The 24,533-nt window shown below is 35.0% G+C and overlaps 2 protein-coding genes across 5 annotated transcripts; one reads left to right on the top strand and one right to left on the bottom strand.

Annotated features, from left to right (window-relative positions):
* Positions 1-3,083: 3,083 nt before the first annotated feature.
* Positions 3,084-5,952, bottom strand: LOC142549132 (putative inactive poly [ADP-ribose] polymerase SRO5). Of its 2 annotated transcripts, none has more exons than XM_075657922.1 (5): positions 4,807-5,952; positions 4,436-4,695; positions 4,194-4,330; positions 4,003-4,098; positions 3,084-3,499 (listed from the first exon to the last, which is right to left on the bottom strand). In XM_075657922.1, the coding sequence occupies exons 1-5, from the start codon at positions 5,349-5,351 to the stop codon at positions 3,449-3,451; spliced, it is 1,089 nt and encodes a 362-aa protein (XP_075514037.1). In that variant the 5' UTR covers positions 5,352-5,952; the 3' UTR covers positions 3,084-3,448. The 2 variants fall into 2 exon arrangements, with proteins under 2 accessions (XP_075514037.1, XP_075514038.1); XM_075657923.1 differs by having other exon boundaries at positions 4,454-4,695; positions 4,807-5,949.
* Positions 5,953-7,883: 1,931 nt separating this feature from the next.
* LOC142549131 (uncharacterized) lies at positions 7,884-23,967 on the top strand. Of its 3 annotated transcripts, XR_012821077.1 has the most exons (26): positions 7,884-8,067; positions 8,924-9,520; positions 9,601-9,725; positions 9,819-9,913; positions 10,228-10,458; positions 10,842-10,932; positions 11,640-11,691; positions 13,544-13,609; positions 13,919-14,073; positions 16,023-16,093; positions 16,176-16,370; positions 16,486-16,524; positions 16,997-17,104; positions 17,556-17,645; positions 17,794-17,869; positions 19,158-19,254; positions 19,334-19,403; positions 19,502-19,678; positions 19,761-19,883; positions 20,578-20,661; positions 21,583-21,767; positions 21,889-22,027; positions 22,126-22,185; positions 23,396-23,467; positions 23,610-23,793; positions 23,877-23,967. XR_012821077.1 is itself a non-coding variant. In XM_075657920.1 (25 exons), the coding sequence occupies exons 2-25, from the start codon at positions 8,937-8,939 to the stop codon at positions 23,715-23,717; spliced, it is 3,093 nt and encodes a 1,030-aa protein (XP_075514035.1). In that variant the 5' UTR covers positions 7,884-8,067; positions 8,924-8,936; the 3' UTR covers positions 23,718-23,967. The 3 variants fall into 3 exon arrangements, 2 of the variants coding, with proteins under 2 accessions (XP_075514035.1, XP_075514036.1); XM_075657920.1 differs by having other exon boundaries at positions 23,610-23,967; XM_075657921.1 differs by lacking the exon at positions 13,544-13,609 and having other exon boundaries at positions 7,885-8,067; positions 23,610-23,967.
* The last annotated feature ends 566 nt before the right edge of the window (positions 23,968-24,533 follow it).

Raw genomic sequence — 24,533 nt, 5'->3', positions numbered from 1 at the left:
AAAACCGCCCCAATCTAAAAAGTTTAGTTACGGATTAAAAAATCGTCGCTAATTGCCACAAGCGAATTAGCGATGGTTTTAGTGACCATCTCTTTGCTTAAACCGTCGCTAATTAGCGATGGTTGCTATAATTAGTGACGGTACATAAACCGTCGCTATTTTAAAACCGATTGCCTATAAATATTGGCGTATTCGGCCCATTTTTCTCCGCATCGCTTCACAACTGTGATACATTTTTTTTGGGCGACTTTAGTTTCGATTTGAAGTAAGTTTTTTAGCTTCAATTATTGGTCGATTTGTGAGTGTTGGTTAAGATCATGAATTTTGTTAGCTTGTAGTGCAGGTCGTTTTCCAGCTGATTTCTTGCACGGGAACAGTGCTTTGACGTCTTCTACGGTGAGATTGTAAGCTTGTTGTTGATTTATACATAGTTTAATTTGTTTTATTGCATGTTATTTAGAAATTAAATAATATATATTACATGTTTTATTAAAATATTTTATAATTTAAATGTTCAATTAACTGTCAACATTAAAATTATTAAATTTGCCTATTTATGTTGTTAAATGAGAACTAAGGAGTTCATATATTAATTTTTAAATTAATGAATATATAATATCGATTCCGTAAAATACATCTTATTTATTATTTTGTAGGATAAAATGGATAACGATGGAAACTGGATGTATTGTCGGTTGGAGAATGAATTTCTAACGAATGAATATTGTGTTGGTGTAGAGTCGTTTGTACATTTGAACTTAGTCATCATGAGTGTATATTAAATGAGAATATATGTTGTCCTTAGAATTAAAAAAAAATGTCAGAACAAGATATATTTAGATGAAAATACCGTTAAGGTACATTTCGGTCGTTATGGATTTGTACCGAATTACTACAATTGGTTTTTCATGGAGAGGAATACATTGATCCGTTCTATCATAATCTTAATACGGAGGCTCCTTCGTCATCTTCGTATCGTGTTGCACCACGAATTGCTCAAACTACATTTCCGGATTTTTTTGATACTATTGAAGAAAATGTTAACTTTGAAGAGAACCCTGAAAATGAGAATGAGAATTTTGGTGAAGAAAATCCTACAATAAATACTGTTTCCGAAGTTTCTGAAAGTCCAAACAGTCATATTAAATCATTGTATGAAATCATTAAATCAGCCGAGAAAGAAATTTGGGATGAAAATCCACACGGTCATTCTGTGTTGTCTGTGCTCGCTCGGTTGCTGAAGATGAAACATGAACACAACATGTCCGAGCGAAATTACAATGACATGTGTCAAGTCATGACTGAGTTATGTCTGTCTAATAACTATGTTCCTGAGAGTTTTTACGCGACCAAAAAACTTATCAAAGATCTAGGGATTCCAATTGAAAAGATTGATGCATGCAAGAATAATTGCATTATATACTTGGGTGTTGACGATATTTTAAAGAGTGTAAGATATGTGAACATCCTCGGTACAAACGTAGTAGACGTCGATCTCAAAATCCTGAGAAGAATGGAATTCCATACAAGTTGATGTATTATTTTCCGATCACTCTACGTTTGCAAAGGTTGTATGCTTCGAAAGATACAACGTCACATATGTGTTGGCATAATGATCATCATTTTGACAGTGACACTATGACACATCCTTCTGATTGTGCAGCGTGGCGTCATTTTGACGCTTTGCATTCATCTTTTTCATCGGAAATCCAAAATGTGAGATTAGAACTATCAACAGATGAATTTCAACCGTTTGGACAAAGTGGCCAGCAATATTCGTCATGGCCTATTATTGTTACTCCATACAGTTTACTACCTTGGATGTGTATGAATTCTTGACTTGTTGATGTAAGTATTATGTTTAATTATAATTATATCATTTTAAAATGTGTTAGGAAATATTGTTTCTTTATAACATCTTTTTTTCTGAAACAGCAAGCCATGCAGGCTTACATGAATGAGTCTTTGATACCTCTCGACGATGGGACGATTCCTAGTCTGCCTACTTCAGGAGAGGTGAAGAACATGTTCAGCATGGTCGTCGGTGGACCGAAAAATGGACGAATGTATGGCTGTGGTTCCATGGCCTCCACGATCTATCTGGATGAGATGGCTCGATGTCCACGTGGAGGTTCGAGTAGTTCCAGCAGAGGGTCGCATGATACAGAGAGGATGCGAGCAGAGTGGGAGGCACAAAAAACGTTAATGAGCATCTCCGTATCGACCTGTAGGCGACACAATCTAACTTGAAGGCGACACAGACCACTTTGGAGGCGACCCAGCATGAGAATGCTTCGTTGAAGGATAGGATGACGATTCTGGAGGACCACGTCCTGTCGACTCGTCGCTGGATTACCGTAGCCACAACCACATCCACAGTCGCATACATCCCAAAGATTTCTGTATGGTCGAGGCTCATCTAGCAGAGGACGCGCTTTAGCAGGGCCATCACATTTTGATGATCCATACACAGTTGGATCATCACATCATCGACGTTCGGGCAAGGTCCTGAGGTACTCGCCTAAGTACATTGCACCATCACAAGACTTTGGTCACGACGACGGTGATGGCATAGCGACGATGCATACGATGATGATGAAACTCAGTCTCCTTAGTGAAACTCATTCTCCTTAGTTTTTATTATATCTATGCATGTATTTATTGAGACTTATTGAACGATATATTTTTTCAGTTTTATGACATTATTTAATTTTGTTGTTCGCTTATTTTATCGCAAGGTTTAATCGTTTATTTACAAATTTGAAAAAATTAATTTAGATGAGTTGAGAAGATTAGTTGAAAATATGTACAGTTAATTATAAAACTCAATATTTTTTTATTAAATTATAAAACTAATTTTTTTAAAAATAATAATAAAATACCTGCGGTTATCTCAAAAACCGTCGCTAATTAACGACGGATTATCTGCTCAAAACCGTCGCTAATTAGCGACGAGTTTTGAAAAACCGTCATAATAGAATGCGACAGTGACCTTCGGACGGTTTTAAGGTCCGTCGCTAATTTGATTAGCGAATGTTTTAGCGACGGTTGCCAAATTTTTTTTTGTAGTGATTGGATGATGATGCTCAAGACTAAAACCACTACCCCGATACATTTCATCAAAGTTCAGCAACAAATCTCAATCTCATTAGCAAGCCAAATTCGTCAAGATAAAATTACAAATCTCATCATACTGGAATACTCAAGGCTATGATATGATAGACAGCCGCGTCTTAAAGTACGAAAGTTCTATTGATCTGCGAGTGTTGCACCATCTTGGACCAAGTAAAGGGATGCGTTACGAAAAACAAGCAAGGGGGATAAGAAATACAATGTCACGTAACCTTTGGTGTGTATTCGGTGAAGTTCATTTATATTCCACAGAGTGGGGGGGATTGCCAACCTCCATCAAGATCGATCATCAATAATCTCTGTTCTTCGAGAGAGCTCAATTGCTTCTGTTCAATTGCTGTATGATGCTGCTATGGGATGGTTTGATCTGTGCATCAACAACACAAATCTCAAATTAAACAAGGCTGAATTTCAAGAAAGAAACCCATTAAAAGCCAGCACCGGAATTACTTGGGAACAGACAGGAGCGCACAAGGGCTACTCATGAACGAACTAAAGGTCCGAACATGATCTTGCACAGTTGGACATGTTCGGAATCATATAAGCGAACTCTATTCAACTATATGATTACCCGATTGGAGGATATTAATTAAAGTAGCGTTACTTGGTCAAAATGCTGGCAGAGCTGAGGTGACTTTCCACAAAAACTCATGTATCAGTGTAATGGAAACGTGATTTTCCACAAAAACTCATGTATCAGTGTAATGGAAACGTGAATGCTAAAACCAAGATATTTCTTTCTTAAATCGTGCTAGAGTAAGTGCCACCTCTCCTCCCAGAACAGAGAAAACACATCGCACTCTTATTTCGGAAACAAAATCAGAAAACAAGAAAAAAATTCAACCACCAAGATGGAATAATAAGCCGTACCTTCTCTCGATATGATTTTAATACCATGATCAGTAACTTGTCTCCGGCTATATGTCTGACTCGTTGAATCATTTCATGTCTAGTTATCTTCTGCTTCTGTTTCACGAGAAAATGTAACAGAATTACATTCGTCCACGAAAAATTCTCTAGTGCCCTTTTCCTATATAAGAATGATTTGCAGAAGCACTTACCTTGTGTTCACTGTGATGCTTAGTGATTAACTTTATGGCATCAGGCGGCAAGAACTTGGAGAGTGCGTGTATTAGTGTTGCGAATGGCATCCAATCTGAATTTGGTCGTTTACATGTTTGTGGGATCCCTTGAAATCCTGCAAGGACAAAGTTGTTGCAATCAAACTAATTAACTTCCGTGCATCATATTACGAACGGACATTCAAGATAAGATGGTAAATAATTAAAATTAGTGCTAAAACTTGGGATTGAATCCTCACCGCCGTAGCTATAGGATGTCCTGAAACTGACCATAAAATCTGGCAAAATACGCGTGTTCATGCTCGAACTCCAAACTATATACTTCCTTGGAGACAACAAATTATCGACCCCAGAATCAAATTCTTCTGAACTCGGATTATACATGCACGATCCGACCGGAACAGCCTCCATCCTTCCCAATATTACCCGGCAAAGTAACACATGCTTCAGCCCATCTTCATCAGCAACCAATGATTGCATACTGGATCACAAGTCAATTAAATCAATCAAGATATTGAAGAAGGAACAAACCCAAAGAAAGCCTTCAATCATAACGACATACAAAGATTGAGCAAGGTTCTGATCATTCTACCTTTCAACAATATGATCAACCGGAAACAGATAAACGCCGCGACCATGAGCCCCAGAGCTAGCAGGAAGGCCGAAGCCATGGGAAAGAATATTGTCAATCTCATGCTTTGGAGCGCCATACCAAGCATACTTCACATTGGCATTACCATTACACTTCCTTTCCGTGGCCTTTTCATATATACCGAAAGATAAGTGCCTTGCTCGACTCATGATGCCAGAATAATCCTTCCTCTGGATGGTCTCAACTTGAGCATTGAAACCACAAGCACTCAGAGTCGTAACCACCTTTTTCTTGATAGTCTCGTAAATCTGATCACCTTCATCCATTCTAAACAATCCCTTGCAAGAAAACCGAAATTCGTGAACATTTTGGGTCGCGGAAATCCCGCTCTCGCAATCAGAAGGTGCATAATCATCCTGATCTTGCTCATCAAGATTACTACCAGTGTTCGTGTTTCCCGCATTTGAATGATAAGGAACAATGATGGCAGGTGGTGTGGCCGTATTCTGAGCCAAAACCTTCCATCTTTCAGAATATTCACCCATTGATCTTGCTGAATGAGAAAACAAGTTAAAACTCTTATTTCTTGCTGAACAGGCGACCGACTTAGAAGATATTCAGAAACTTGCAAGAAAAGCTAGCTTGGTCTCCCATCAAAAAACTTCGCACGGAAGAAAAAAATTAAAACGGGTTCGGCATAACGAAAAACTACAGAATTTGGACGGTGAAAAAGGGAAAAAGAAAACGTAACAATCTTTCCTGTTCTAATTACTTAGTCTAACAAAAAAAAAAAAAAACACACAGAGAACCATTAACAGATTCTTTACAAAGACACCTAAAAAGCTATACTACAGAATCGGGTCTTTGAAAAATCAACTCCATAACATATGAAGATGATCAATGGTCTCAATCAAAAAAGAACAAATCAACGAATATATGCAAAGAAGAAAGATAAAAACTTGGCCACTAATTCAAAGGGAGCATATATGCATTCAAGAATCAGTATATTATACTGCACGATCGAAGTAAATCAGAGATTCAAACATCGCAAAACCGTATTTATCCTTGAAGAAGAAACCAATTAGTAAAAACTACTGTACAAAGACGGCTTATAAAAGGCGGCCTATATAAATTGTATGTCCAAACGGAAAACACCGCCTCAAGGATTCTTGTGGGCAGGTGAATGCGTGTGGGGATTTGGCTAATTAAAAGCTGGCCATTTCAAGCCGACTGTTTTATAGGTTACGTGGCGCATGTAGTATTACTCTTTCACCCCTTGACCGGTCTATTTACCAATGAAGTTTCAATGTCAGTCTTTGCATGAAAAAAATTAAATTTGACGTCACTCGGAAACAAAAATAAATTTAATGGAAATAAAATGAATCACAAATTTGAGCATTTAAAAAGGTGAAAACACAACTTAAAATTAATTCCAACAAAAAAAAAATTAGGGAATTTTTAAATATATAGACCATTTAATAACTTAGATGTTAGCATTTAACACTAAACATAAAAAAAAAATTTAATTTGATTATTTTTTTTAATAATAGTTTGTTTTGAAATTAAGGTACCAAAGTTATAGATCCCTAAAACAAACTATTGTATATATAAGGATACGAACTCTTTATATATATATTTAATTGAACACCCGTTGAGTAGAAAGAAACTTATACACTCAATTACCAAATACATACATTGTTAACATAAACATAAATTACCAAACGTGAAGTCTCCCACGAGTCGGTCTTACGGATTTATTTTTATTGAGACGAGATTCATATTTATAACGAAAAGTAATATTTTTGGTAAAAAATGTAATACTTTTCATGAATCGAGTCGGTTGAAAATTCGTATCATAAAACTAATCTACGAGACTCTTTCAGAAGAGTTTTTGTGATTATCCAAAATAGCTAGCACATTAATTTTGGCCCCCTTGCTGTCAAAGTTTTTGGCCTTTGGTTGCAAGGAACCTAACGTAATTCATTAATTATCCATGTAATTAAGAGTAGGATCAACTAGGAAGTTACGTGTGTGATACATGTAGAAACAGAGTTTTAGTTTTATACGTATTTTCAATTTCAATTATTTGTTTATATATGGCAAGGATAAAAGTTGGCCTATCGCCTACTTGGAATTCTACTTGTATTCTACTTTTCGGAGAAGCCAAAATACAGACTGGGTACAGTATAAGAAAAGTTAATTCTGCCATCTGTCTCACGGATTTATATCCTTGAAATGGATCAATCATGTCCATACCTATGAAAAAAAATAATACTTTTGACATAAAAAAAATATTTTTCATTCAAAGCAATAAATATATTACACAACATATTTTTGACACAAAAAGTTATACTTTTCACCCAAATCAGAATATATTACACAATATTTCTTTATAAATAACTAACAAAAATATGATATTTTGTAGTAAAAAATAATATTTTGGACATATAAAGTAATATTTTTTACGAGTCTGGTCAGAAATCCGTCTCATAAAGTTAGTCCATAAGACGGTCTCATAGGAATTTTTGTGCTGAATAAATATGATGATTTAATAATATAACAATGTTCTAAAATACCATAAATACAAATAAATCTAATATATATGTACACATATATATTTATCCTGAACAACAAGACTTATTAAAGAAGCAATTAGGTCGAGTCAGTTTGCTGACCAATTGTTGCCACTTCCAAGCACTAAAAACCCATGGAACAAATTTTTCATGGGCGGATTACTTCGTGCTAATAGAGTTGGGCTCAAAAATGGGATCGAAATCCAGCTTAATTCGGCCCACTAAGCTAGAAATGACACAGATTAATTCGGCCCACTGGGCTAGAAATGACACCAAATGTAACCAACATTGAGTTTAATATTAAATTTAGTTATATTTACGATATATAATATATATATATATATTTATGTATAATAATAATTTTTTTATTCAGACTCTTATTAGGTCGTTTCTTTGTTAAAATAAGGAATTACAGAGCAAAAATAAATAATTTTAAAAAATTTAATTTAAAAATGAAAATTACCCTAAACCATTGTTAAAGGAGTCGCTCGCCCCTTCCCATGGAAAAATATTATTATTATTAAAACAGAAAAAAGGAAATAGCACGCATTCATCTTCTCCTCACGCTTCCCCTATTAGTGGGCGCCCGCCCTTGTCCTTTCTTCTTCTTCTTCACTCGCTTCGTGTTGTATACTATTATGGGCTCTTGGTTTCTTGAAAAAAATATTGATATAACTAAGTGAAAAAGGTCAGTTTCTTTCTTTGAGAAATTTAAATCTACTAATCTTCAATGAATTGAATTTTGATGCAGAAGATTGCTGTTAAAGAATGAATACTTTTTTTTTTAATAATGTAGTGAAGGTTTTTTTTTTTTTCTGATTTGTTGAGGAAAAAAGGGTTTCTTGTTTATCCAATTTAATTTAATTTATTGTTTTTTTAGCTTTTATGTAAGTCACGACATTTTTTAGCTGGAATTTAATCGAATTACGAAAGTTTCTGCTTGTTTAGCTAGAAAGATTGTAGCTTTATTGGTTTATTTTTGATGTCTTTGCATGGTCATAGCTGGATGGGATTAAATTTTGTTTCTTGAACTTCTGGCACGCAAGTTCGTATTTAGAAGCACATGGTTTTCAAATTTCGCTGATTCAATTTTTGTATTCATGTGAGTTGTGATTGCGTTCTTTATCACAATTTTTCCTCAATTATGCAAATCCGGATGCTGTATAGTTTCGAAATCTGACAAAGCCATATTTGCTTTTGTTATGCAATTGCATCGGTATGAATGCCACATTTTTCGTTGTTCTTTCTTGATTTGTTTTGATGGACACTGCTGGTTGGATTCAAACATGGTTTTTGATTTTCTCAAATTAATAGATGTTTATGGGTAGCTACCAATGTATTTCAAAATTTTTATTGGGGAGTCATTCTTTTCCAGTTTGTAGTAAGCTTGAATTTCTCGGCAGTTATTCATTGCACGTGGGAATAGGTTGAACATAAATCTGAACCATTGCTTTCTTTAAGTGCCTTAATATTTGCAAAATGATTAATATGTTGTGTTGTTAACTAAGTGAACTTTTCTGGCGCCATGGGTTTATTCTTTTCAGTTAACAAGTTCCGATGTATGCAATGAAAATAGCGTACAGAAATAAAAAATGGAATCACGTAGTTCTACGCGGAAAATACTTTGTTAATACTAATTGCCGGTATTATTCTGGTGAGCAATGTTTGAGATCTGCACCACAAGCTGAGAATCACAAGTCTCGGGATAGTTTGACAGAGAGATATCTGTCAAATTCTCGGTGGTCATCAGGACTTGTTCATGAGAGAAGGCGCACAAGTGTTCATGGGAGGTTCGATATTAGTTGGAGAAGTTGTCTACTAAGATTTTATAGTTCTGAAGGCAATGGAAGGAATGCAAGTGAGGATAAGTGCGTACAGGCCAAAGATGTGGCTGGTTGTGATGAGAAAAAGGTTCACAAGGAAGAAAAGTCTGAAAATGTAAGGCATTGTGATGCACATGGACGACTTGGGGTGGAAGATCAAATGGAGTGGCTGAAAAACGAAAAGCTTGCCATGGAGAATAAAAAGAAGGAATCCCCTTTTCTACCCCGGCGAGAAAGATTTAGAAATGAATTTTTGCGAAGGATTGTGCCATGGGAGAAAATCTCTCTCTCATGGGATACTTTTCCTTATTATATTCAGTATGTGCTATCCCAGATTTTGCTATCTTCACTTGCTTCAGTCAATTGCTTGTTGGGACTCAAAGATATTACTCTTGCAGTGAACACTCTAAAAACCTTCTGGTGGAATGTGTAGCGTCCCATTTGAAGCACAAGAAGTTTACAACTACTTACGGTGGTCGTTTGAGTTCTTCGAGTGGGAGAATATTGCTGCAGAGCATTCCAGGTAGATCTTTTACCTATACAGCTTCAAATTTTATTAAGAAATTGTTGTTATTCTAGGATACATTTTTGTTGAGAATAAGTTCTTGTTCTGAAGGTACAGAGCTTTACCGGGAAAGATTGGTCAGAGCACTTGCAAGGGACTTACAAGTTCCGCTATTAGTGCTCGATAGCAGCATTTTGGCTCCATATGTAAGCTTGGAAGTTCTTTGCCCCTATTTGATGAGCCTGCCTCTGCTCTTCCCCTCAGCAAGAGTTTACAAGTTTTTATTTAACTCCTTATAAATGCGTCATCTTCAATGCTACATCTTCAAAAAGTAAAATGAGGTTTTACCTGCCCTAATTGTTTGCTGTATACACTATATTCCAAGATGTGTATATTCCCCCTTTATTTCATGCTCGGTGATACTTACTTTCTGATGTTTCTATTTTTATGTCTCTCTTGTTTTATTAGTTGGCGAAATGGTCCAGATTTTGACAATACTCTTTTGTGGGTGATTATTCAGGATTCTACTGAAGATTGTTCATCTGAAAATGAATCAGATGAGGACAACGCAGAATCAGTTGAAGAATGCACATCAGAGTCTGAAAGCGAGGATGAAAATGAGGCCAGTAATGAGGAAGATTATACCAGTGGTGATGGAAGAACAGGTGGTAGTGATGATGAAGTTGATGTAAACGCTACAGCTGAAGCTTTGAAAAAGCTTGCCCATTACAACCTTGAAGAGTTTGAGAAGGTAACATTTTTGTAAAATCTCAAACAATAACGTCTTGAATCTGAGAATGAAAAGAGAGAACAAGTGTATAAATGTTATTAATGCGATTATGTTCCAATCATCGAGGAGCTAATTTTAGAATACCTACTGCATTTGTGCGGAGCACTTTGTTTTGTGGCACAAGTGTCTGATATGCATAAGCTATGATAGTATAGGTCTAAGTTATGTTTGAATTAAAATCTCAACACACATGGAATTGTTGGCCATAATGCAATCTGGGATAATCATTTTCAAATTAATATTTTCTTTTTGAGGGTACTGGGTAACTGGAAGTACTTCAAAGAGCTTGGAATTGCATTATTTTTTCGTTGAATGCACTCGTAAAATAACATTTGTTATGGCAGAGTGTTTCCGGAGACGTAGAAAGCTCCTCAGGATCTTCAAAACCGGAGGCTGACGAGCCTTCGGATCAAGCTAACCAGCCGTTAAAAAAAGGTAATGTTGCTTACTTGTAAACTTGTTTTACAAGGTTCATGATTTAGCTTCTAGTTCTGATTGGATTTTGGGTAAGGCTCCATAGTCCTGTATTATTTTCTGCATTATTCTTAAAGGTTACGATGTTTTATGGAGAAAACTAGGCATATGTTTTACAGGGACTATATTGAAATATCAGCAGCCAGTTAAATATGCTATATATGGTATAGGAGATATTGGTCGGTGGAGTGGAGGATGTGCGGCTGAGTGTTGCACACTTTCCCTTTTGTTTGGTAGGATGGAAAGATGGAGAGGGAGAGAGAGTAAAGACTAAAGATATTGCAGCCCATCCACAAATTCAACATTTTATCCCTCGTAACATCTAGAAATTGTAGGGAATGACCTTAAAACACAAATTTGTCTCCCTTCTACTTTCTTGTATGTAGGAACAAAGAGAAGTAGCTTTTGTCTTCTTCCCTTCCACCAGACCTAGCTAATCAAAGCTTTAAATTTTACCCTCTCATCACCTAGTTTGATAAATCAATGGCCTGACATCCTTTCTTTTTTAGAAACCCAGGGATCATGTTCCAAAAACATAACATTGACAAGCCTCTTTTGTTAGATGATGGTTTTAAAAATAGATGCTCTTCAGTTTTGTCCATGATTGAATATATTATTTAATTTTTTGCAAGTATTTTCAAGTTATATCTCACTATACTGTCTTTCAGGGGATCGGGTGAAGTACATTGGACCCTCCATCAGCATTGAAGCAAATAAAAGGTTGCTGCTTTCATTTGGCAGTCGTTGTGAAGTTTGTCAATTTTTTTTTTGAAAGTTTAACCATTGATACAATCATGGGCATGACAATATTATTAGTGTGGCAGAACGCTAAATGCTCTCGCTCCAATTATATGCCTGCAGTCCGTTAGCATTTTCTACATTGTGCCGGAGATTCTTGATTGCTTGTGAATTTTTCTTTGCCTAGTGAACCATTCAACTTAAATTTGTTCATGGTGTAACCATCTTTAAGAAATTAATTTTCATTGATGCAAATGTATGTGCCTTGATGCGCATGGTTCATTCATATTTTTTTAATGTTGAGTATTGCTGTATTTATGTGCATTTTTTTAATTGCTAATTTGGTGTGGTGATCTTTTATGTAGTTTGCCCATGTTTGCAAATTCCTATTTGTTCTCCCAGGAATTTGATTATCTGTTTCGTTTCTAGTTTTTTTGTTTCTTGTAGTTGTTTCTCAAATTGTCGTTGTAAAGATATGTTATGTTAGTTGGCTCACACTTGTTTGCGCAACACAAAGGTGGTGCTACCAATGTGAATTTAAATATGAAACTACTGCGTTGTTTTTTCTTTCCGTTAAATGTTGATATCGCTTGTGAATTACTACCTTTCTTTTTTTTCCCCTAGCATTTCTTCTTTCTTTTTTATTGGTTGGCTACCCAGTTAAAATACGATTGCTACCTATTTGAAAATATATGGTGACGGGGTTATAAAATTGTTGTTATTTCCTTCTTTTTTAGTAACAATATGCAAAAAACAATTACTACAGACAATTGGATGTGTTGAATCAATAGAATCTGTGGTCACGATGAGGGAAATTTCCTTAATTTTTTTTTCCAGTAAAGAAACTGAAGAAAATAATTCCTCTGGTTTTTGCGGATGAAGTTTATTCTATATTTCTAATTCGTCTAATCGACAAATTCTTCAAATTTGTAACACTTGTTAAATGCTTTACATATTTTTTCTTGCTAATGCATAGAAGGCTTAAGCACCCTATATTAAAAAGAATATGGAGGGATTCTTCACCTTCAGACAACATAGCTTGTCACAAAAAATGATTTTGTGCATTTTCCTTCTGTAAAATGTTTTTTTTTTCTTCTTTTCTTACTTGATTTCTGAAGGGATAATGAGTTTTGATTTCGTAATCTCCTTAATATTTTTAAGTATCTCATTTCTTGTTTTAATTAAAATAGGCCATCAGTATACATGCCGGTGGGCTAGAATTTATGGTCATCACTCCCTTTATTTTTGTCCTTTTTCCTTCTTAAGTTACATATGTCCACATTTGTTCTTGTATATGGGATATGTATAGTTGGGGATCTTGATACACTTTTCATTCTTCTCACCGTCACCCTCTGTGGGTGTGGGTCATGGGGAACCTTTAGACAATATAGCTTGTCACATTTTTTAAAATAATTTTGAGCATTTTCCTGTTGTAAAATGTTTTTTGCTCCTTTTTTTATACTTAATATCTGAAGGGAGAATAAATTTTGATTTCCAAATCTCCTCAATATTTTTTAAGCGTCTCATGGCTTGTACTTGTACGTATAGGCTATCAGTACAAATGCCGGTGGGATAGAATTTATGGTCAACACTCACTTTATTTTTTGGCATTCCTTTTCCTTTTTAAGCTACATATATACACGTTTGTACTTATATGTGGGATATGTAAAATTGGTAATCTTGATACACTTTTCATTCTTCTCACCGTCACCCTCTGTGGGTGTGGGTCATGGGGAACATTTCTCAACTATCTTGAAAAGACCATCATAAGAGTAAATTGGTCCTAACTTTGAACTTTCTGCACCTGATCTTTGACATATCGAATTCGGCACAGGATTGTATTGGGGCAGATACCAACACCTGATGGTCCAACAAATGCTTATACTGTTATCCGTCGCAGGTGGGTTGGTAAGTCGTTTAGATGCATGGAAAAACCCTGTTGCTGTGTTTCTTTTATCCCTGGTAGTCATCTTCGTGCTAAGCGTGCTCTAAAAGGCTTTTTAGTTGAATCTCCGGAACATAAATTTGATAAATTTACTGACTATTTTAACTCTTCCTGACACTCTACATCTCCATTTTGTTGCCTTGTCTTGAATTGCGTTCTATTTTCCTATGTGTTGAGTTGGCTGATATTTACTTAATTTTCTAAATCCTTGTACCTTTGTTGAGACTATCAACCAGTTACTGAGTGACTGCTATATCTTTGCAGGACTCTGTGTAGCGGTCAAAGAGGGGAGGTGTATGAGGTCAATGGTGATGACATAGCTGTTGTTTTTGATACTTTTGGCCATTCGACAAAGGAAGTGCAACAGGATGAGAAAGGATCAGAGCCTGCTGCCCAACCATCTGTTTGTTGGATTCATGGTATATGCTCATCACTTGGAAATTGGAAATACTACAAAACTTTGGATTGAATTCATTTATGAACTTGGTTGATTTTCATGTATTGTTCATGCTAATTCAATCTTTTGTTGATGTGCTCTGATTTTTTTAATTATAAAAGGGTAGTTATAAGTTTATAAAGGTTACCCCGTGCTTATTCATAATTTTGAAAGGGTGACATTTTAATTTATCCTTCTTCTTCTTCTTCTTCTTCTTCATATTTCCTAATCTTATATTCAAATTCGAATTATGGTTTTTATTAGTGCTCTTACTGAGGCTTTCCATGTAATTTTGGTGCTTATACTTAGACATCAGACAATGCGCCAGTTAACATGCCATCTTTTACTGATTGCTTGGATTGTTTTTAAAGATGGTTTTTGTTAGTATAAATTAAACAAAGATTAGTGTCTTCTAAGGAGTAATTTCAATTATTGTTTTTAAAATCGGACCGGACTGGCCGGTATGACCGAGAAACGGCCACTAGTCTGGTCTGGACCAACTCTATAAACCGTTTTAACGGTCAAATCGGTCAAGAACTGGTCGGACCGGTCATGAAATGGTGAACCGGTTAAAAATCAGTCCTACCGGTTCACTACTTTTTTTAATTTTTTAATTTTGTTTTAGAATTTGATTATTTTCTAATATATATATTTTTTAAAAAAATATTTCTTATATTTTTAATATTAGTTATATATATGATTACTTGGATTTTGAACTTTGTTAAAAATATTATTTTAGCAGTATTAGAGCTTATTTTGATTTATTTTTTTGTCTAAAAAATTTGGATATAATTATATTTGATTATATGTATGTTGTTTTGATTTTAAACTTTGATAAATATTTTTTTATTATTTATATATATTTAAGATTTTTAGAATTTAAAATATATTATTTACTATATTATATTATTATTTTATATAATATAATAATTTTCTAATCCGACTGTCAGATTGAACTTTCCGACCGGTTGAACCATTTTTATAAGGTAAACCGTTTCGATCACTGGTCTGGTTATGAAAACATTGATTTCAATTATTATAAGGCAATTTTGCCAATTTTTGATATTTGAATAATGTGAAGATTGATATTTGCTTAGAATCTTTTTAAGATTTAATAGTAATTACTGATTACTTGCGAGTGTTTATATGCGATCTTGTACTGATTGCTTGGAGTGTTTTTAAAGATTGTTATTGTGAATATATGTAAATTAGAGGAAGATCGGTGTCTTGTAAGTAGTAATGTCAATGACCATAATGCGATTCAGCCAATTTTTATATTTGAATAATGTGATGATTGAATAGTAATTATCAATAGTCCAAGTGGAAAGGGGAGGCCACACAAATTGTCATTATGGCTTGTAGTAGCAAAATGTTGAATTGGTGTTTGAAGAGCAGAATTGGAGCATTTTTAATCTTTTTTTATTATTTCTTTGGCAATAATCATGAACTTTGGCATCAACATTGTGGAGGGTGATTTCAAAAGTAATAGCTGAGATTCAAAGTTTGATTTACAGAAACTGCTGGACTATGGACTTGCTATCTTTTGATGTTCGGAATTGTACCAAGTGATTAATCGTGAGTTTAGCTTAAAAAAAATTCACTCATTATTTGGTTGTGATTTTGTTGACGTCATCTAGAGATTCTTTGGAGGACTTATCCTTAGAGCTGTGTTCATGGGCTGGGCAGTTATGGTATCTCTTTGTGATGCTTGTTGGGAGGGAGAAAAAAGTAAATACTTTGTCTTCCTTCCAACATTAAATCAGAATCCTAATAAGCCTTTTGATATTTGTTTATCCTATAATTCAATTTGGTTATTTGAGCTGTATTCCTCATCGTCGAAGAGTGCTAAATCTTGTATCTGATGGGCTTAAAAACATCTTAAAACCTTTCATGTCCTGTTTATTACCTACCTATTCTGATTTTATATTGTAGTTAAGGATATTGAGCGTGATCTGGATGCCCAAGTTCACGACTGCTATGTTGCAATGGAAGCGCTATGTGAGGTATCTGTTTCAGATGACGATGACACGACTTCATTAACGAGTTTATGTTCTCGCTTACTGAATTTCCCCCATATAACTGCAGGTCTTGGAGTCTCAACAACCACTCGTAGTCTATTTTCCCGATTCTTCTCTGTGGTTATCCAGGGCAGTTCCAAAATCAAATCGGAAAGAGTTTATCTGCAAGATGCGAGAGTTGTTTGACCAATTAGCTGGACCTGTAGTTTTAATTTGTGGGCAAAACAAAGTGGAAACTGGATCAAAAGAGAAGGAGAAATTTGTAAGTTTGAGCTAACCATTGTCCATTAAAAATGTTCATGCCTCCCTTTCTCTGATCCCATCAGTGGGTGCCACTTCTGAGTGTATGGATGAACTTTTCCTTTTCTTTTCAACAGACCATGATACTTCCCAATCTGGGCCGGCTTGCTAAGTTGGTAAGTTTTATGCTATTGTTTTTTGAAAGTTATCCTTTCTCTGGCTTGTACGTGATATAGTAATTGAGTAAATTTCCCTCCTCTTCTAGTAGCTCACTGTTTCTTTTGATGTTTTCCAAACGAGAGTTGCACTCATGATAATGGTTTATAACTTATGCATCAGAAATATAACCCTTTGCAGAAAGGTCTGTAAACTAATATAGCTATTGGAAAAATTGTCTTGTTATATATGGCAGAAACATTTATGTTGAGGATATGTATGTTAAGTGCACTGAATCCTTGATAATGGCTCCGAAGTTCGGAATCAAACGAGTGTGTCTCTGGAAGATAAAAAATGGAAAGAAATATATAACTCACCACTTTTATTATACTCTAAGTTTGCGTTTAATAATCTTCTTCAGCTCTGGACATTCGGTCATGCATAACCATAGGAAAGATTAGCCTTTTTTATATCTGGACGTTTCTTTTTCAGCCTCTTCCCCTGAAGCGACTCACGGAAGGATTAAAGCCTGCTAAGCAATCTGAAGACGATGAAATCTGTACTCTATTCACTAATGTGATGTGCATATCTCCTCCAAAGGTATTTTTTCTGTTATTACCTAGTTCAAGATATTACAAGATTCTTATTCAACATTGATACTTTATTTCTATTTTCAAGATCGTTGTTTTCCGTTTTTGCATCAAACATGTTTCCATCTCCATGGACGAATTAGCCGCATAGAAAATGTTTTATTCTTGAGTTATTAGGACTGCAAAACTTATGTTGACCACGTTCCAGTATTGTTCAGGCAAAGATTTTTAACATCTGGTACTGCTTGATAAGCCGTGTTAAAAACTGGACAAAAATGTTACCTATCTTTCTTTACAATCTGGAATACGTTGAATCTTGAATCAGTGGAGTATTTATAATCAATAGACATGAACAGTTTACATAACCTGAAAACCTTCGGTAGCACTAATTACATATACATGTTATTACGCCCTGAGCTGGTGGAATAATGCGACTCAGCAAGATTACTTGACTATTGCAGGAGGAAGATCTTCTTCGGATATTCACCAAACAGATTGAAGAAGACAGAAGAATAGTGATATCTCGAAGTAATTTAAATGAAATGCATATGGTATGTTCGTGGGATTTTTTTCTTTTTCAATTTGATTTCTAGCTAGCCAATTTTCTTTGCAGTCATGTAGCCAGCTCTTGTGTTACTTAGTTCAGAGGAATAAATTTCTCATTGTGCATCTACTGAAAATGGTTATTATTCTTTTCAGGTTCTCGAGGAACATGGATTATCATGCATGGATCTGTTGTATGTGAACACTGATGGTGTGATATTGACAAAGCGGAGTAAGAATGTACTCATTTCTATAATCATGTCAGCCACACTCATTAAACAACTTTATATATAAAACATTATGAAGTCAATCATTCTTTGATAGAAGCTGATCTTTGTTCGTGTTCAAAGTCACTTCTCCTCTACAGTGACTATATATATAAAATTTATTGCATCAATGGTATTGCCAGGGCACATATTTCTTTGATAGGGCACTTTTAACACCTTACACCATCTACTGCAAGATTGCAGTATTTAATTGTAGTAGCTGGAGTATGATGGTCGATAATTTTGGACACTTTTATTTTCCAATTGAGAGGATTTCTCCAGACAATTGAACTTTTATTAAAAGATGAAGGATTTTATATGCTTTCTATCTGAACAGAAAACTAGATGTTGCCTGTTGTAATATTTCTAATTTATTTTTATTTTTTGTCATTTGGATTCAGAAATTATTTAAAAGGTAAGTATATATCTTTTATCTTTGTATTTATTCCTAGCAACTCACCAGAATTGATAAATAAAGATGCATTTTAACCCCTGACGGAAGAAAATCTAACATCTTCTTACCTGTTTTATTTAAGCTTCCTAGTTGTGTCTGTTAGTTGAGGACTCAGTATCATATAGTTCTGCTTTTTATCCTGTACTACTTATAAAAAGCTAGGTGCATAGTAAACTTAATTGCATAGCTATTCATAATTGCTACATATCAAGCTTAGTTGCATGTTGTCTTAATAGCATAGCCACGCGTACTAATGAAGAAGTTTGGATTTAGTGTTTCCATTAAGATTTGGAGTTTGGAAGAATTTATTTAGCAAGTTTACAGAATTAGAATTCTGTTCTCTACCTGAAAGAATATTTACTCGGTTCTTTTAAGTTACCAACTTAAGCCAAAAAGAGAGATTCAACTTAATAATAATGTTTCAAATGTTGATAACAATATCACAAGAAACAAATGGCATAAACTCCCTGAAATCCACTTCAAAATATGCCAATATTTACTTTTATTTTTGAACTGTGCAACCCCTACGTGAAATTATTGATATTTAAAACCCTGTGTTTTTTAAAATTAGGCTTAAAGCTCCTATAAATGGTAGTAAATATGCCTAATTTTTTAATCATATGGTTTGAAATGACCTTTAATTTTGTATGAGGAGTTTGTGTTTTTTCGATATTTCACATGGGTGGTATCTAAATATTTCTAATTATAGTGGCAGTGACAACTTCCCAAAAATTCTGTTGTGTTTTTCATCATTCTTGTGATTAAAATATGTATAATACTATTTTGTTGATGGGCTACAGAAGCTGAGAAAGTAGTTGGCTGGGCTAAAAATCACTACCTTTCCTCATGCCTTAGTCCTTCTGTTAAGGGGGATCGGTTGCATGTGCCTTGTGAGAGGTAATTATCTTTATATGTGTTTATCTCCGAATCATCTTTTATCTTCTTTAAGGTGACGGCTGTCAGTTGTCATGTGTAGCCTTGAACTAGCAATTTTGAGGTTAAAGGAGCAGGAAACAGCATCCAAGAAGCCTTCTCAAAATTTGAAGGTTCTCTCTCTCTCTCTCTCTCTCTCTCTCTCTCATCCAGAGTATAAACACTCCGTTCACATCTTTGTCCATTGGCTGACATGAAAAACTGCTTGTAGAATCTTGCTAAAGATGAGTACGAGACCAATTTTGTTTCAGCAGTAGTTCCCCCAGGTGAGATTGGTGTCAAATTTGATGATGTTGGTGCCCTTGAAGATGTGAAAAGGGCATTGAATGAACTAGTGATCCTCCCAATGCAGAGGCCTGAACTTTTTTCCCATGGAAATTTGCTGCGGGTAACTCAACTTGAGATATATAATGTGCAATTTTTCGATTTTATGGTCTTTCAGCCTCTAAAAAGGTTATACCTTTTGTCAGCCATGCAAAGGGATATTACTTTTTGGGCCTCCTGGAACAGGAAAAACCCTGATTGCAAAAGCTCTTGCAACAGAAGCGGGAGCTAATTTCATCAGCATTACTGGTTCAACACTAACATCTAAGGTAAAAGAAACAGTAGTATTGGGTATTTGTTGTGTTATCTACTTCACATTCTGACTTAAGAGTGGACCAAGTTTTCAACGATGGTTGCTCATGGGTCACTTCCCGTAAAATATTATCTGTTTGTTTGAGGGCTCTCTTGGGGTCAACAATAATTTGCTTGCTTAATTAAATGAATGGATGCAAGCATGGTAGAAAGGGAAAAGATATGGAGCCTTACACTTGATGCTGTTTACTCGAGAACTGTTGGTCAAGTTTTTTTCAATTGAAGACTATGATTCTATTTTTTTTAATGCTCAACAAGAAATTTAACTTTATATCAGAGCACCATAGGGGAAGTCTTGTTGTCTACTGCTGAAATTTCAAAAGATAAAATACAGACCATAGTGCAAGTAGGCATGGAAATATTGAGTTTATACTTAACTATCTTTGTACACACGTTAAGTTTAACCTCATAAATTGGGATTTCAGTAACATGACCTATCAGTATGTTTTTATGATACAGCCACCCTTGTGATGTACATAGTTGCATGGATTCATTACAGCTGAACAGACTGAAAAAGAAGATGAATTACGTTACTTGCAAGTCCGAATTTATTTCAAGAAATTGGATTACCATCAGTTTTTTTTTGTTCTTTGAAAAATTCCTTTGTTAATTTTAACTGACATTATGAATTGGTTGCTTTTTTTCATGTAGTGGTTTGGGGATGCTGAAAAACTTACGAGGGCTCTCTTCTCCTTTGCTAGCAAGCTTGCGCCTGTAATTATTTTTATTGATGAGGTGAGACCTGCTATGTTATTCCTGCCGACTGATGTGTGGAAAGGGTCAATAGCTCTAATCCCTCTTTGCCCAGAGTGCTCAATTGAGAATATAGTGTATATATGTTGTTAATCATATCACGTTGGTGATAGCTTGCAAATTATCAGGTAGCAAGTGGCTTATGAAATATAGTACTGATTCGGTATGCTTTTTTTAGTTCATATAACTGGCACATTTTTATACCATTTTTCAAAATTTTAAAAAAAAGTGGAAACAAATAATTTTATTCTATGTAGGACTTCATTGCAAAAATTTTAAAGTTTTGATGTTACAAAAGAAAAATTGTGTGAACTGTTTATATTTTAATCACAACTTCATCCCCTGTCACATGCAAGTCCTGTTATTTTTATATGCATGTGCTGTTTTTTTTAAAGCTTCGCGCGCAGAATTCCATTTTATGTAGTATCAGTAAATGATTGCTTTGGTCAAAACCTTAAGAATTTATGGATGACTCCGAATTTTTGGATGGAATGACTAAATTTAAATCATCTCAAATGCTGCGTAATTGTTCCACATGTTAGGATACTTAGGCTATGTTTGATATAATGACGTTGAGATGGTTTGCGATTTATCTCATCTGCTATTTTAGCGGTTTCCAGGATTAACATAGATGCTATATTGAAACTTGATAATTTTAACATTGTGGATTCCCTAGAGTTTCATCTTCACATGGAGACCAATTATGATAATTACCATGCAACTAAGCTACATCCATGCAATTCTAAATTGCTACTTTCTTGACTTTCAGTCTTTATTTTCACCTTTATGTACTGGCTTTGTGTTGGTGTTAAGGTCCCTTGTTATCTTGTTACTATTTTGTTAAATCTCATTTGTTAGCTGGCATTCCCATTTTTAGATATTACAGCATGGCTGTGCATGCAGGTTGACAGCTTGCTTGGTGCTCGCGGTGGTTCTTTCGAGCACGAGGCCACGAGAAGAATGCGAAATGAGTTTATGGCAGCTTGGGATGGACTGAGGTCAAAAGACAGCCAGAGGATCCTTATCCTTGGTGCCACAAATAGGCCGTTTGACCTTGATGATGCAGTCATTCGTCGACTGCCAAGAAGGTAAATTTTTTTTTGGAAGGGAAGGTAACTTTTACTGTCGTTCAAGTTGATACTATCTGAGTACAAACAAATAGGTTATGCTTAAAGTTCAACTTCTAAAAGAATATATTTTTTCTTTTAGAATTTATGTGGATCTGCCAGATGCTGAAAATCGTTTGAAAATACTCAATATAATTCTAGCTCGAGAAAATTTGGAATCTGGATTTTCTTTTGATCAACTTGCAAATGCTACTGAAGGTTATTCAGGGAGTGATCTAAAGGTAATTTGTGGAATTCCGGAATGGGCTAAATTGTACTGTTGCTACTCGTGCCTATTTAGGTATGGTGCTGAACTTTTGTGAAAATTTTATCTTTGCAGAACCTTTGCGTTGCTGCAGCATACAGACCTGTGCAAGAATTACTAGAACATGAAATCAAGGTAAATTCTACCAGATTGTTATATTAGCGACGAAATTTTCCAGTCCCACATGATTAGCTTCATTGTTGGGTGTCTGTTTTCTATATATATGAAGCCATTCTGTTTTTTTTTTTGGGGTGGGGGGGGGGGGGGGGGGGGGGGGTTGAGAGAGAGAGAGAGAGAGAGAGAGAAGGGGGGTTGGGTGTTGCTGGTAAATCCCTACAGTGGATGGTTCCAAGTATTCAAAAATGTAAAAAGATGGCTAAACTGAAATATCATGAAGCAAAATCGTCAATTAGGATCTGAAAAATACGAGAGCTCATGTTCATCAAGCTGAAGCAAGGCCATCAATCTCTTTTGAATCCTTAGAATAGTCTCCAAGAAACATAGTTGTGAATAAAAATGTCATCAGAAGATTGGTTAAGGTTTTAGCAACCTATTTAGAAGTGGGTCAAAATGGGTTGGTTTGTTTGGGTTATGAGTTGGGTGGGGTTAGCCCGACTTTTATGTTCTCTACTTTGTTGATATGTTAATTTATTGTCATTTTATCAAATTTTTAAGCACTCTTGATTTCTTATGCTAATGATATTAATTGAATTTTTTGAATAAATGTAATGACTGATATATGTATTATAAAATATGGATATAATTGGTTTTTTTTCGTTATTTTTTCCCCATTTTTTGGCGGGTTGGGCCCTATCCGTAAAATTGCTGAGCCGGACAATTGATGGCGGCGGGCTGAGGCGTAGTTGGGTGGGACTGACGTTTTGACATCTCTAACTGAAATCATTTGCTTACAAGCCTGCCGCTATATTTCTTCAAAATGCATTACTCGCCGAACGTGACGGTGGTGATGATGAATTAGAGAAAACACACTTTGCAGTCGTTTCATTGCAAACCTTCTCCACACCAAGTTTCAAAACTTAATATTGTTCTTGATCCAACTATTGAAACTGCTTTCTCCTCTGATCCTGTTTCTTCCATATCCCAGAACAATTGTTAATATATAAGCAAATGACGAACTATTTACTCCGAAAACCCTTTTCCATTACATTTTCTGTCATCATCGTGAACTACATATCCCAGAACAATTTTTTGATACACAAGCAAATGAGGAACTATTCTCCGAAAACCCTTTTCCATTACATTTGATGTCATCATCGTGACTGTAGTTCTCTTTTTATCAATCTTTCTTCATTCATGACTGATTGTTACTCATTTTTTTTTACAGGGTTACAGAATAGATGAAATTGCCGTGTTACGACCACTAAATTTGGATGATTTTATTCATTCCAAAGCGAAGGTAAATTGCTCGAAATTCTTGAGCCAAGCCACTAGCAAAAGCTCGAAATTCTTGCATATGGGTTACCCACAATGTATTTAGCTATCAATGTGTTCTGATTTACTACCACTTGTTACATTGATCAATATGATAACCTTTTCAGGTGGGACCATCAGTCGCATACGATGCAGCAAGCATGAATGAGCTACGAAAATGGAATGACCGGTATGGTGAAGGAGGAAGCCGGAGAAAATCGCCCTTTGGTTTCTGAATCAAATAGGTTGACAGATTAATTTTTCCCCCCATTAGAAAGTAAAAGAAAGGCTTGAGAAAGTTGTGCCGATGAGGTAGAATCTCCACCTTTTTTCTATTATTGGCATCGTCGAGTAAATGAACTATCGCTGATTCATCTCATGCTTCATTTACATAGATATGAGATGAAACACGAGCTTAAATGTGGAGAGATTTGATCGAACCTCATGTACATTACTTCATATGAATCTCGATCTCAATGTTCTTTATTACAACTTAAATTTAATAATATTATTGTTTTCGGGAAAGATAAAGTATTTTTTCTGTTTCTTTGTTGTCGGATTTTCTAGGCTTTCGATTCATTTTAATATATTCTAATTAACATGTTACTTTTATATCATTTTTTACGTACATGCATGAATGATGGTGTTTTTAATACAAAATTCTCGCGTTTAACTCAGGGTTTTACAAGTTCAAATATTGTTATATATTTCTTGTATTTCAATCTTTCATATTTTTAAAATTTTTTGAGAGAAGGAAATGAGAAAAATATAATTTTGAACTTTGTAAGGAATCTATTGAGTTCTCATCAAAATCTTAATTTTTATAAAGCCATTTTGTTTCTATTTGAAATTTAAAGAATAATCAAAATCTTTGTGCTGGTATAAATCCTCATCTCACCAGAGAATCAAATAATCCCAAAAAAAAGAAAGGCCAAAGTTAATAAAACATGGAATTTGAGATTTTGCGTGAATTTTTATTGTGATACTTCAGAAGATCCCTTTGTTATTGATACGAGATCGGTTCAATTGATGACTGCAATTTAATGGATCTC

This window comes from Primulina tabacum, chromosome 6 (genome assembly GCF_025594145.1).
Source record: "Primulina tabacum isolate GXHZ01 chromosome 6, ASM2559414v2, whole genome shotgun sequence".
NCBI lineage: Eukaryota > Viridiplantae > Streptophyta > Magnoliopsida > Lamiales > Gesneriaceae > Primulina > Primulina tabacum.
The sequence above is the reverse complement of the archived record's forward strand: the minus strand, read 5'-3'. Positions and strand labels throughout refer to the sequence as shown.

What these genes read in the sequence shown, in the direction of transcription:
- LOC142549132 (XM_075657922.1), bottom strand. Translation starts at nt 5,351, where the DNA reads ATGGGTGAATATTCTGAAAGATGGAAGGTTTTGGCTCAGAATACGGCC. An exon ending in CGGTGAGGATTCAATCCCAA is followed by an intron (nt 4,331 to 4,435) that starts GTTTTAGCACTA and finishes TTGTCCTTGCAG; the next exon opens with GATTTCAAGGGATCCCACAA. An exon ending in AGCATCACAGTGAACACAAG is followed by an intron (nt 4,099 to 4,193) that starts GTAAGTGCTTCT and finishes CTCGTGAAACAG; the next exon opens with AAGCAGAAGATAACTAGACA.
- LOC142549131 (XM_075657920.1), top strand. Translation starts at nt 8,937, where the DNA reads ATGTATGCAATGAAAATAGCGTACAGAAATAAAAAATGGAATCACGTA. An exon ending in CCCATGGAAATTTGCTGCGG is followed by an intron (nt 19,679 to 19,760) that starts GTAACTCAACTT and finishes ACCTTTTGTCAG; the next exon opens with CCATGCAAAGGGATATTACT. An exon ending in TTATTCATTCCAAAGCGAAG is followed by an intron (nt 23,468 to 23,609) that starts GTAAATTGCTCG and finishes TAACCTTTTCAG; the next exon opens with GTGGGACCATCAGTCGCATA.